Source organism: Diplotaxodon limnothrissa, linkage group LG18 (assembly GCF_057381915.1).
Source record: "Diplotaxodon limnothrissa isolate DT_005_m linkage group LG18, D_limnothrissa_male_GT1.1, whole genome shotgun sequence".
Lineage (NCBI taxonomy): Eukaryota > Metazoa > Chordata > Actinopteri > Cichliformes > Cichlidae > Diplotaxodon > Diplotaxodon limnothrissa.
Window position 1 is genome coordinate 29,317,598 of NC_140613.1, and position 13,470 is coordinate 29,331,067.

The window sequence follows — 13,470 nt, forward strand, 5'->3', positions numbered from 1 at the left end:
AGCTGTTTTTCAACTAGTTAAAACTGAAAGTTATTTCGACTGAATGGTGCAGAAGGATGAGTCTTCTCATGACCTTTGACCCCAAAAGATAGCATCTAAGTGTTTAAGGAATGGCATGTCTGAAAGGAAACCCTGTCAAAAAGGATGTTTTCAGAAAATACAAAAATAAGTGACTTACAACTTTTTCACTGCTTCAATAATTTCAGGCAAAGTGTAACTAAAGGTGACATAAGATTAAGTAGTCAAAAATTTGAATTCATTACCATTATCAACCATTTCCTGCCTAGCATTTGTAGATGGGTAGTGACTTCTGACCTAGTGACAGTTGACAAGGCCCAGAATCCCTTGGGTTAGATAAACAAAGCCAGAGATGTATACATAGTTTAACCTCCTTGACAACACTCACACAGAATGCAAATATTCCACTAAAGTGAACTAGCAAGGAGTTGTGTTACAGAGTGGCTCAATACATAATATTGTTGACTCATGTTTGAAAAACGAACCTATAATTAGTGAGACTGACTTTAAATACATGATCGTTTATTTCAAAACATGAGGACTTGCAACACCATACATTGCTCCTTTTGAGCATATCTTTCTTTATTAGATTTATACAGTTATAAGAGCACCCTCGCAGGAAGTGTATCATTAAGTAAATGGTCCTTTTTTTTGCTGTTGGTTATGGGATTCTGTTTATAATTAAATTCATTCATCAGTTCATTAACTTTCTTCCACTTATACAATGTTGGATCATGGTAACAGCAGACCGAAGGTTACCCACCCATCCCTCTCACGATGAATATTTTCAGCACTTTCTGTGGGTGTTCTGTGAGTTTACCAGTCAATCTCTATCGAGTTTGACATGCCCCCAAAAAACAATGATAGAAGTCTTTTATCTGGGATCTGCAATGGATGCCCACAGCTACTTTGAGCTCCTTCTGGGTGTCTGAGCTTCTCACACTGTTTCTGTATGGGGTACATTGCAAAGTCACTATTTTGGTCACTACCAAAGCAACGGTAAAGTAGCTTCTAACCTTAGTGTAGCTCAAACTTTGGTCTCACTTATGGGCATGGCAAAGTTTGGAGATTCACCTGAATTCTTATTAGGGATGGACCAATCTGATATAGAGTATCTGTCCGATCCTGACCTAAATTACTGGATCGGATATTGGGGATATTGCTTTCACACTGAAAGCACCTGGAGCCTCGCTACGTGCTGCCAAACCAGCGTTACATCTCCATGCAAGCTATCCCAGAGAAGTAAAGCAAGTGTTTAAGTTCATCTCTGAATGTTTTTAAAGCATTCTGATGTTAATCTTAACAACCGATATATGGAGCTCGGAGGTCTGTGCGTTGTTGTTGCTAAGTCTGACCATACAATGGATAGACTCAAGTTATACTTTGAAAAAAAATGTGCTGCAGGCTAAACAGTTTTGTGGTTCAGGAAAAAAAAAACTATGAAAAACACTTTTTTTTTCATACTTGTGTTAAGTTTTGTATAGAAATTACACAAAATTCAGTCTCAGGTTAAATGTGATAGAAACAGCTTACACTGACATCCATCTTGATAAAAGATGAGTGTCATGAAGCTGTTTTCTCATTTATTTGCACTGCTTTCCACTCTGGATGTCTATTTATGTTAAGCTTTAAGTATAAAAGGGTCCAGTCTACAACTTGTTTTTTTGAACTTGTTGAATATAAACATTTTGTGCTGATATTGCACTTCTTTTTTCAGAACCAAAGAGTTTTCGAAATCAGTATAAAATTGCATTTTAAATTACTTTTTAAATACTAAGATTTAAAGTTCTCCTAAAGGTTTAAATAAAAAGATCAGTATTGCTGCAAAATATTTTGGGTGCAGTGTATTTTTGCATACAAGTGTAATAGCATAGCTATTACACTTGTGTTTTGTCTCTTTAAGCTTGAGTAAACAAAATGCAGCGAGATATTAAAAAAAAAACAAAAAAAAAACATTTTTATTGATTATAAAATAGACTATATCGGATTCATATCGGTATTGGCAGATATCCAATTTCATGATATCGGTATCAGTGTCGGACATAAAAAAAAAAGTGGTATTGTGCCATTTCTAATTCTTATTTGTGCAAATTAGCCTCTATGTCATAAATTCCTCTTATGTTTACATCCTAAGACAGAGGGATGTTTTATAGCCCATTTCTCATATCTCAACCTAGTGTGGCAGCAGAATTTTTTTGTTATTGTGTGATGTTTCTTCAGCCTTACACTAAACTCCACTAGCATATGCCTTAGCTCCATCTCCTTACCCAATACATTCAGTCAAGCCAATAAGTGGTTTAACAGCCTTTTCGGTTAGTTTCATCCCCCTTCGAAGTTTGATTTCCAGGTACTGCTTTAGCTTGTTTAGTGCATTGTTAGCAATAGCCAGATTTTTCCAGAAGATGATGCACTTGAGATGAGTACTCCTTTCTGGTAGCAGGGTGCTGTAATAATTCCCACGATTCACCAACCTCTCCAGTGGACCTCTGGAGACTCTGATTTGGATAAGCAAATTTAGATAAATAGACAGTATTAAAAAGAAAGGATCTTATGTATGATAACCACCTTAATTCTTCAACACAGTCTGAGCTGTCTTAGGCACATTTCTTGTAAATTCTTTAAACAAATAATCCGCATGCTGACTTAATGCAGAGCAACAAAAATACAAAAAAATGTGTGGTCAAAATATTAGGACTTCCTCGTTTTTTGGACACACTACCGATAAAAATGATTTAAGTATTCATGTTTATACATGCATAAATACATTAAAGCAAAGCGTCACAGTAAGTCTTTAGGTACTTTAACCAATCCAGTGATTGACTCCCCAAAACAAACAAAATTCATTATTTTATTTAATCACAAGAAAGTGGAAACAAAAGCAATAAAGGACTGTAGGATCTAAAATGCATGAACATAACTATTATGCATAATGAGTTATAAGAGGTTTAAACAAGAAGCTAATCTGATTTTTAAATATAGTACCAGTGGTCGGCTACTTGTGATCTGCAAACAAGAAGGACAACTAGTGAGGAACCTCAGGATTTACAAAGAGTTTCACAATGCAACACGAGCACTGGAGCACTGGAGTTGGACGAAGGGTATAAGACTACAGTTCACTGCGTCTTATGTCTCGTTCAGCCTTCGATACAAATCAGCCTGCGATATAAATCTAATGATTAGCAGTTATCTGTTGACTTTTCGCTCTCACCAGATTAGTGTACATGTGATGAGCTGCAAGTTGTGGCTTTTTGGATAATTGCACACAAGCATTAGTTGAATCCCAGCATGCCTTTTCTCTGTATAACTAGTCTTCTTAGTAACATGGGAAAAGCAACAACAAAAGTAAACACTTCAAGTAAAAACTTGAAGTGAAGTAGCTAACAGTATGTTTGATACACTGCCCTCAACTGGCAGTAGCCTAAAACAACACAAGCACGATGCCCAGACGTTTGTACTGGGGTTACTTTCAGTATTCTTCCTGCATACAAACACACATTACATGGCTGTGCAGAGAAAACCCTTGAAACTGAACTACAGTTTGGATCAAATTCATTTTTATGTTTTAAAAACACAAACGATATTAGTAACATGGATTTCTGGTGATATATTTTAGGTATTTGTGAGCTGCTGGAAATCCAGAAAACAACCTCATAGCACATAAAATTTCTCTACTTTGTTATGCACCCATTATTATGGTAATGTCCAGGTGGAAGAATCTTAAGAGAAGTTCGACTCAACACATGACAAAGTAATTTAGACTTGGTCATTTATGATCTGAGGAAAAAAAATCCAATAATACACAACTGTGAGAGGCTGCAGTGTATGAGCCTTTGTTTTCAGAGTGACTGCAGTAATAGGTTCAGCTAAACATTAATTTAACAGGAATTTCAGCCTATTCCTCTCTACAGAAGAGCTTTTGGGATACCAGTGGGTTTTATCACATGCTATTTATTTCAAGTACACAACATTCCATTGAAAGACGGTTCATGCATATATTACTTCGAGGCTGGACTATTTTAATTTATTATTTTCATGTTCTTCTAGAAACTTTGTGAAAAAACTTCAGTTGTTCCAAAATGTGACAGTACTGTCAGGGATTAGAACGAGACAGCATATTTCTCCCATATTGGCGTTTGTTCATTGCTAGCTGTTAAATCCAAAATCAAATTTAAAATCCTTCTCCTCTCATACAAAGCTCTCTATCAGAGTGCTGGTTTACTTGTTGTTCCTAGAGTAGTTAAAAGTAGAATGGGAGGCAGAGCCTTCAGCTTTCAGACCCCTCTTCTGTGGAACCAGCTCCCAGTTTTGATTCAAGAGACAGAAACCCACTCTACTTTTAGGATTAAGCTTAAAACCTTCCTCTCTGATAAAGCTTCAAGTGACCCTGAATCATCCCTTAGTTACACTGCAATAGGACAAGTCTGCTGCGTTTTTCTTCTTCACTCAGCCTTTTTGATGATGATGATGATGAAGATAATCTTTTATTTTGGACATATAAAACAAACAACCAATATATACATAGATAGCTGCATATGTATACACACATACACAGATATATGCTCAAACAAAATAAACCAAATCTCAATGACATGAAATAACTCAATCATGAAGTCCGAAATGGTTTAGTTCTGATGGGTGAGTACTGTGTGTTAAGGACCGAAACATTGTTACCTCCTAAATATGATGTCAGGTCCTCTAACAAAGGTGGTGGGATTACTGACTGTTCGGCTGCACTGTCTAGCCACACTGCTAGAAGGTGTTAACCTCTTACAAACTACTACTATTACTACTGTTTGTAAGAGAAGGAAATCACGGTTTATGAAGAGCTAGCGGGAGAGCTGGGATCTTGTAAAATTTATTCTAACATGCCAAGTGAAAGGAATGACGTTTCCCATTCAGGTTTGTAAGAGGTTAACACCTTCAAGCAGTGTGGCTAGACAGTGCAGCCGAACAGTCAGTAATCCGAAAGCAATTATAGATGAGAGGGATTGTGATTTAAATGACTGTACTGATAATGTGTCTGCAGAAAATGGTAGAAAGATGAGTAAAACAGGAGTGTAGCAATCAGTTTTGTTAGTCTGAATCTCTCATCCTGAAGCCCCTGGTCTATGATATTCCCTCCAGTGACATTCTTTTATGTTTTGATTTTTCTGTTTCTGTGTTTGACTTCAAAAACAGTTCCCCAGTTGACAGGGAAAATCTTACCCCTATTGTTCCATGAAGATTACTCATACACCTAAAACTGGAGTTATCAAATCTGACACTGAGTCTGCTATGTTGAAATGAAGCCATTCTTCCCAGTATTTTTGCAAAGTCGTTTCACTTAGTGTGTCTGCATGCTGACGCCCTCAGCATCATTATATCAGTGTAATGCCCTGGTGGCAAGGGTTATTTGTCAGGTAGAATGTGTAACACTCTGTGTAATTAATGTTACAGTTATGGATTTAAAGAGAACTAAAGAAGGAACTAAAGACAGAGAGAAACAAGCAATTTAAAAGTACAAGGAAAGTAAAAGTAACATCATAAACAGGAAGCTAAGGAGCTTTAACATGCTTTAAAACCAAAAAGAAGTCACAAACCCACAATAGGCAAAATGAATCTAATGATCTTCATAAGTTTGGCTCAGAACTAAAGGTAGAGAAACAAAGTGGCAAAGGGGCTTGTACCAGGGATCAGGAAAACAATCATGCATATGAAGTTTGGATTGACAGACTTTCCAAGTATCCTCATGTTGTATTTAATGATAAATCATTCTGTGTGAATAAACCTTAACACTAGTTAACAACTTTACATTCCTATTTCATTATATATCTCATTAGGTTAGACGGGGCAGTTAATTCTCCAAACAAAGCTAACAAAGCTGGACTTGCAGCAGTGATATTGCTCGCTGGGAAACAGATCACTTGTTAAGAACTCATTTCAGGCACTCCTAAACTGACAAATGTTTACAATGCTGACATGTGAGAATCACCCTTCAACACTTTCCTTAAAGATGTAAAGCACGGGTGCTTGTGGGGAGAATTTGCATATGCATACCTGTACAATGCAAAACAGGTTTTATTGCATGGGGCCTGAAACAGAAGGAGAACCTAATTCTAAGATGTTTCCAACAACATGAAAAGTACTAACAGAGCTAAAAACTAGTACTTTTTGTTCCTTTTAAAACCTTTAACAACTGTTACTTTCGTGGTAAATGGTAAAAACAGTTTAAATGCACGTTGCAGTCAAGTCTTATGGCAGTTGAAATTGGCAGCAATTGCAATGTATAAACTTGTGACTCTTGTTTGACTGGTTTATTTATACCTAGACACTTTCTCTGATCCATAATGACTAAAATGATTTTTTGTGCAACATTTGCTTTTAATTATACTTTCTGCTGAGTGTTTCTTGCTACACTTGGTGTTGGCTCTCACTGTAGTACTGTAGCTTAATCCATGTAGGTTGTTTTAATTATAAATCTTTAGATAGTGACTTATTTCATAGTGTAATCATCACGTTTTATCCAAAACAAAATTTCTGATTTCCGAAATTGATTTCGGGAAATTTTTGAAATTTGTGTGTCGTATGCTTAAAGATTTTTGAAATCTTCTGAAACTACAAATGTGAAAAAAAAAAACCCAACTGGGTACCCAGAAATCTGGTGAATAATATTTCTGGCAGTCTAAGCACAAATACCTTGGTGTGAAGCTGTTCATTAGAACAAATGGTTAATCTGATAAAACTAATCTGACAAAAGGATGCACTACAGGGGTCTTTAAAAAATTACTTATGCTTTGGCTAATTTACTCATATGAACAAATGGATGTTTTTCATTGCACTGTCTCAAGCGCAAGGATGAGGCTTTTCAAAGATGCCTTAAAAAGGAGAGCTCAAACCCCAGCCTGCGTAGACCAGCATTAACTAAAAAAGACACAAAGATGAACAGCAGGAAACAACACTGGAGCTGCACCTACCAGACGTCTGAGGGGGCCTATGGATGAGCTTAAAATTAAGAAAACCCTTCTCTGTGAGAAATTAAAGGAAAATGAGGCTGAATGGGAAACCTTGCTTCAGGTTAGCTGATTGTGTCACTCCATCATAATGTCATTTTTGGTCTTAACATCTTTTTTAGACTGAGTTTAACAAAATAATTTGTAGTCTTTCCACCCAGGAGCTTGCACCCAATGCCAAACATCAGGAACAAACCCTAGAAACAAGTTCTCGTGAGGAAAAACTGGAAAATCAGAGAGGCAGAAGAGGAGGAAATGAACAAAGAAAGAAAGGACAAAAGAAAGCAGAAAGGAAAAGGATGAAAAACGAAGAACAGAAGAAGAAAGTGAAGAAAACTTTGAGAGTGAGAGAAAGATGTGATGAGAACATAGAAGATCAAAATAACAGCTGAGAAGAAACGAGAAAAGGTGGCAGACGCAAAGCAGCAAGAAAGAAGAAAAGAGATTAGCTCGAGCAGAGGATCTAAACCCCAACCTCTACCCTCTCTCCTCCTTCCAGTCTTACCTGTGCTCTCACTTTCCCTACTACTATTTACCCTTGTTTTGCAAACATGTACAGTGCACCAATTTCGGATGAAATTTATTGAACTATCATGTATTCATTTTAAAATAAACAGCGGTGCTCCAGTTTTAGTCTTTGCCTACATCATTTTTCATCAATAACAAAAGGAGGAGGGGGCTCCAAAAGAAGAAAAGCAGGTTACATAATGTTTCCCCCAGTCCCCCTTTGGCTCTGTCTTTTTGTCTGTGTAGTATCATCTTCGAGATAGTCACTTACTAGTTGTGTATATTCTTAAACAATTTGGAAATACAAATTGTTAGTGCAGAGATTTCATTTCTTTTTTCCTCTGGAGTGAGGGCAGAATTCACTTTAATCTTTCAGTTTGTTGGCTTAATACCAATCATTTATACGTTTTGTTTTTGTTTTTCATTGTCCTGCAGATATATTTGAGCTCAGTTTTAAAAACTTTCAGAAGAAAAGTGTAGCACATAGAATATTTATACAGATTTCTTTATTCTGAATTATGTTTTAAATGAGTAAAAAGACAATTTGTCAGAAACAAGAAATCCATTTCACACCGTGCCTCCTTACTGGGATCCTGAAAATAATTGTTAGCAACATTATTTCTTGGTCTTGAACAAGAAAACAGTTGCCAAACCAGAAATAATCCACTAAGTAATCTGCAGGCAAAGAATACAGATTCATATAATGCATGATAAGAGTATCAGCGATGTGAGAAATAAACATTACAAAAATTCCTTAGCTTATTATCCAGGTAAAACATTTATTTTAAGTCAGTGACTTATTTTAAAGAGTGTGAGGAAATGTCTTAATTGCAACTAAAGTACTGGTACACGTAGATTTTATTTGAGTTATTAAATTTTGTATTTTCTAATGAGCTTTTATTCATATTTCATTTTGACTTTTTAATCTGGTTTAGTTTCCATAGTTGATTTTCTTGTTTCACTCTGGTTTTTATGAACGTGTTTACTTTCAGTTTAATTCCTCTTAGTTTTAGTCTTTTATACACATCAGGAGCATGAAATGAAAGCAGTTGGCTCACAGTCAACACAGTAAGCATGTTTATTGAGACTTGTAGAGTGATAACAGATACTAAAACACTTTATTTTATTTTATTTTAGTTAGTTTTCAATTTGTATATTTTTTATTCTAAAGTCTAGTTTTTATTTTTAATGCGATTAACTTATGTTACGTTTTTCCCACATCTAGTCTTAGTTTAGTTTAGTTTGAATGAACTATAATAACCTTGATTCCATATGTGTAAAATCCCTCAATTTAGCAATGTATGATTCAAAACGACAAAGGAGAACAATTAATAAACATTTACAACAGAAAATGAATTGTGTTTAATTAAGAAGCCCAAAAATCAGTCCGTGAGGGCTAGGTGGCATAACTGGCTCTTTGCTAACATTTTTACTGAAAGGTTATTAAAACAGGGGACGAGTGAGACAGTCAACGGGCGCTGTTGTTCAACTGCCTGATGTGGGAAAACTAACAGCTTGGCTCCTTTATCTTCGCCGGCAACCTTTCATGGTTTAAGTACCATTTCCCATTCACAACCAACATTTAAATATTTGTAGTAAATGGCAGTTCGTCGCATTTCGCCCACAAACAGATGGAGATTATCATATACATTAACAATAGAGGGCAGTGTTGCTTAAGCAGACATGAAAAGCTCGTGAAATGTCCGGGTGTGGTGACAGTGCGCCGGCGCCTGGGATGCATTTTTATTGTAGACGGTTGGTTTTATTATCAGGAAATCGCTTCACAATAGATCCCCAGTTCATACATGGGCAGGTCCGCCTTCCTGTGTAGGAGGACCTGTGAGCTGTAAAGCACGGGTGCTTGTGGGGAATTAGCATATGGATACCTGCACAGTGCAAAACAGGTTTCTCTACATGTTCCAGGGCAGACAGAAGCAGGACCCCAGTCCCCAGTGTTTTCACACGGTTAATTGATCAATGAAACTGAGGTGGAACAACAAAGCAGTCCTCTTTGACCGTTTGGTCCTTTATTGCTCCCACGCTAAGTAGTGGTCCGTTTGAATGTTGGTTGTAAATTGAACACGTTGAGCATACTGTTGTATATCAAGTTTCCTCTTGGCAGAAGCACAGTGCTGTGACTGTCCTGGCTGAATTTCTGTCTCATGATTTACTCTGGGTTCTCTTCATATCTTTTCAACTGACTCTAAAGTCGTTTCTAAACATAATTTTCCTCTGGGATTAAAATATTCTGATTCTTAAGTATAACAGTGATCACAAAGGAAAGAGAAGTCATTGTATCACAAAGCAGTGTGGAACATATTCCTGATTCCAGATTTCACCATCTCTAAATAAATATTAGACAGATGAACATTACATACATGCAAGAGGATAGTTTAAGACATTGAACGCCCTGTTAAAGATAATGTTATTATCTGAAATGACATTAGATGGCAGTCTTTCATAAGTAGTGATCCAAAGCTGTTTGAGTCATTAATCCTCTATGAAAAGTGGCTTTATTGTAGTTAGAAATTTTGTGATTTCAGGTCTCAGTACAGAGCATGTCAGGATATCTAAGCATATAAAATAAATGAAAGCATTTCAGTTTTTTCAACTTGAAAAATATGGTAGCAACATCCTTGTTCAATAACATGTGTTCTGTTATTACAGGAACACCTGGCCATTAAGGGTAAACCATGGTTTTAAACTGTGGGGTTTGAAGCCAGGAGACAGGAAGTAAAGCAGAGTTAAATGAGTACATTTTGTGCAGGTAAAGTAAAGCAACAAGAGCTTACTGATGCTTCTACATCCAGCAATTTCAGTAAGATTTCACCTTGATTCTTATTTTTTTGTTAATGTTTGATGGGATGTTAGGCACAAACTTTGTCCCCTACATTTCCAACCATGGACTAGAGTAACACATGCACCTACTAATATTTTGCCCGTTCTTGGGATTGTGGGAACACACAAGCCAGAAGGAAGGATAAAACACCATGACCAGACAAACCTGCTTCTGGAGAGATTACATGAGTGAGAAATGCACAATAACAAACTTGGTGCATTTGTAAACAAACTTTTATTTTGGAGCCCTTGAGCGCAATTTAAAACAACTGCATGTTAGGAGAATGACACTTTTCAAGTTCACCAAATCGACCATTGGTTGCAGTGGATTCTTTCTCACAGCAAACATAAAAACATAACAAAAAACAAAACCACAGGGACAACTTTGCCAAAAACTCTCATTAACAAAAAATGCTTAGCAAATGTTTACAATCTACGATAAGAAAACAGAATACCAAAAAAAAAAAAATAATAATAATAATTACCACCCTGACTGATTATAGTATCAAAGATACAAGATGTAAACATTACAAAAATACAAAAACTGCTCAGGATGAGCAGATAGGCCTATGTAATTCTGGTAAGGCACTCACGTCAATAACTTATTTTAGAGACAGTGTGAGGAAGTGTCTTAAATACTACTGAACTAGAATTTAGGCAGTGTTATACATGTATGCACAGATTCTGTATGTACAGTAACCACCAGAGGCACTTAATTTAGCAGTATACAAGTGGTAATAAAAAAATAAGAGTGGAGTGGAAGAGGACAACTGCAACTGTCTGTCAGGGGGAAACAGTTCATGCTACACTGATTTTGGACAGTCCAGCAGGGAGAAACCAAGTCGGTCCTCTTCTGAGGGGTGGATTCTTATGGATGCAAGAGTCCAGAAGAACTGTGGCCTACATGTGCCTCTTCATGTGGAGAGCCAAGTGGTCTGAACGGGAGAAGGCACGTTCGCAGAGGTGGCACTGGAAGGGTCTGTGTCCGGTGTGCTTTCTGAAGTGGCGGGTCAATTCGTCTGATCTGGCGAACTTCCAGCCGCATCCTTCCCAGTTACAGTGGTAGGGCTTCTCACCTGAAAGATGTAAACAGAAGCATATTAACATATTTTATATGACATGTTCACAAAACAAACAAAAAAAAAGCAGAAGAAAACAAAAATTATATTAGATTTTAGATTCTCACCTGTGTGTGTTCTCATGTGCGCTTTGAGATGGGAGCTCTTTGTGTAAGTCTTTCCACAGCCGGGGAACTCGCAGTTGTGCGTGGCAGCGCGTTTTCTAGCCCACGATCTGCGGGCTCGTTTCTGCTTCATGCACCCGGTCTCATCCTGCGAGTAAAACTCGAGCAGAACCGGAGAAGGAGAAGAGGGAGGAGTGAGCACCATCCCCTGCATCGACAGTGGACGCTGCTGCTGTTGCTGCTGGTGAACGTGGACCTGCTCTCTCTGCGCGTTGTAGTGTCCCTGAAACGATGGCACACCCTGGTGTGCGTAAATCGAGTGATATGGCGCGTTCATATATTGACCCTGGAGATGGCTTTGATTACTGGGATGGTGAGAGCTCATGTGCGCGTTTAAGTGGTAGTGTGCCGTATGTCCGTGGGATGCAGCGTGCTGCATGGGATGCGTGCCGTGAGCCTGCAACCCACCATGAAATGCAGCCTGGTGGTGCGTAAAGGTTACTGGCTGCATTAGGTTTTTCTCGTGAACGTGTTCCATAAAGTTCTCACCGCTGGCGGCCATCATGCAAGATGGACCCCCAGACTCGGTTTTGATTTTATATCCAAGCGGGATCGGTGCGGTGGCAGCTGGGCGGTGAAGGGGAGCCGATGGAATTGAGGCTGAATTCAAAGCTCGCAGTTCGGTGAATTCCCGGTCATCTCTCTCCTTGCCCGCGCAGTCCGGTGAAGCATCAGCCGGGTAACCTATCTCAGGCCTGAGAAGCTCCGCCATAAGACTGTGAGCTGGGCTCGACTTTGCGACGTTTGCAGTTCCGTGGCAGCCCAGGTGAGAGGGAGGATGATCGCTGCACTCCGTCACAGCACCACCGCTGCAGCTTTCCGGCGAATCCGGGAGAGAATACATGCAGTTCTGCTGCTGCTGCGTTGGTGGGATGTTCCCATTGCCGTCGCTGTCGCTTAGAGCATCGCGGCCGATGGTGTTGGACAAAATAAAATCAAGATCCAAAAACTTTCCCAGTTCGTCGTCTTCTTTGGAGGGTAAAGCAGGAGAACGCACCATGTTGAACTCCACTTCCCACGGCGGGTTATTTGCATCACCTGTTGCGCTGTTCTGCACTCCCTCATCCACCTTTTAGAAATGTAAAGGAGCGCAAAATTAAAAAAAAGTTAGAAGAAAGCCAAGCTGCATAGTCGGTCAACAGTGAGAAATAGATCTACAAACATATTATGATAACACACTAGAGTTACCACAATGTGCCATACTTAAATGTTCTCTACTTACATTATCCAGTCCTTTGAGACTCGGAAACGAGATTAAGGCAGGCATCACTGCTTCAGCCACAGCCATGTTGACCGTTTTTAAAAAGAGTTTAAAACGCCGAAGTCCTGCAGATGCTGTCCTCCGCGTCCGTGTGCTCTCTGAGTGAAACCAGGATTCAGGATATGAGTAACAGCCCGACTGATGGACTTTTTATAGTGGTCTATGGTCGAGCATACGGAAGTGTGGGTTAACCCCTCCTCTTGCGCGCACACACGTACACACCTCCCCCATCACCTGCACATTCACACAGCAAATAGTGCAAACAGGTTAAACCAAGCACGGGTTCGTGTCAGGTAACCGCTGCTATAAATGTAAAACAGAAAGAGGAAAACAAATAAGATGAATGAAAACTTAAATAAATTCCAAAACCAAAAATAATTATTTTGATTGAATTGACTGGATTTTATAATTTTTGATTTAATGTGGTGAATATGTTGGTTTGTTTTCACTCATCACAAATATGCTGGTAAATAATGACGAGGCTTAATAACAATAAAACTAACCTTTCTCACTGTGCTTGTAGATTATTTATTTATTTATTCTTCAGCTTTCTGCGATGACTTTCCTACTTGAACATAACATAAACGCGTGGAAAAGCATCGAGTTCACCTCTA

The 13,470-nt window shown here is 38.4% G+C and overlaps 1 protein-coding gene across 2 annotated transcripts; it reads right to left on the reverse strand.

Annotated features, from left to right (window-relative positions):
- Positions 1 to 11,042: 11,042 nt before the first annotated feature.
- klf17 (Kruppel like factor 17) lies at positions 11,043 to 12,883 on the reverse strand. Of its 2 annotated transcripts, none has more exons than XM_085377955.1 (3): positions 12,818 to 12,883; positions 11,539 to 12,664; positions 11,043 to 11,428 (listed from the first exon to the last, which is right to left on the reverse strand). In XM_085377955.1, the coding sequence occupies exons 1-3, from the start codon at positions 12,881 to 12,883 to the stop codon at positions 11,253 to 11,255; spliced, it is 1,368 nt and encodes a 455-aa protein (XP_085234081.1). In that variant the 3' UTR covers positions 11,043 to 11,252. The 2 variants fall into 2 exon arrangements, with proteins under 2 accessions (XP_085234081.1, XP_085234080.1); XM_085377954.1 differs by having other exon boundaries at positions 11,539 to 12,651; positions 12,784 to 12,883.
- Between the last annotated feature and the right edge of the window lie 587 nt (positions 12,884 to 13,470).

What these genes read in the sequence shown, in the direction of transcription:
- klf17 (XM_085377954.1), bottom strand. Translation starts at nt 12,883, where the DNA reads ATGGCTGTGGCTGAAGCAGTGATGCCTGCCTTAATCTCGTTTCCGAGT. An exon ending in TTTAAGTATGGCACATTGTG is followed by an intron (nt 12,652 to 12,783) that starts GTAACTCTAGTG and finishes TGGATGAGGGAG; the next exon opens with TGCAGAACAGCGCAACAGGT. An exon ending in GCACATGAGAACACACACAG is followed by an intron (nt 11,429 to 11,538) that starts GTGAGAATCTAA and finishes TACATCTTTCAG; the next exon opens with GTGAGAAGCCCTACCACTGT.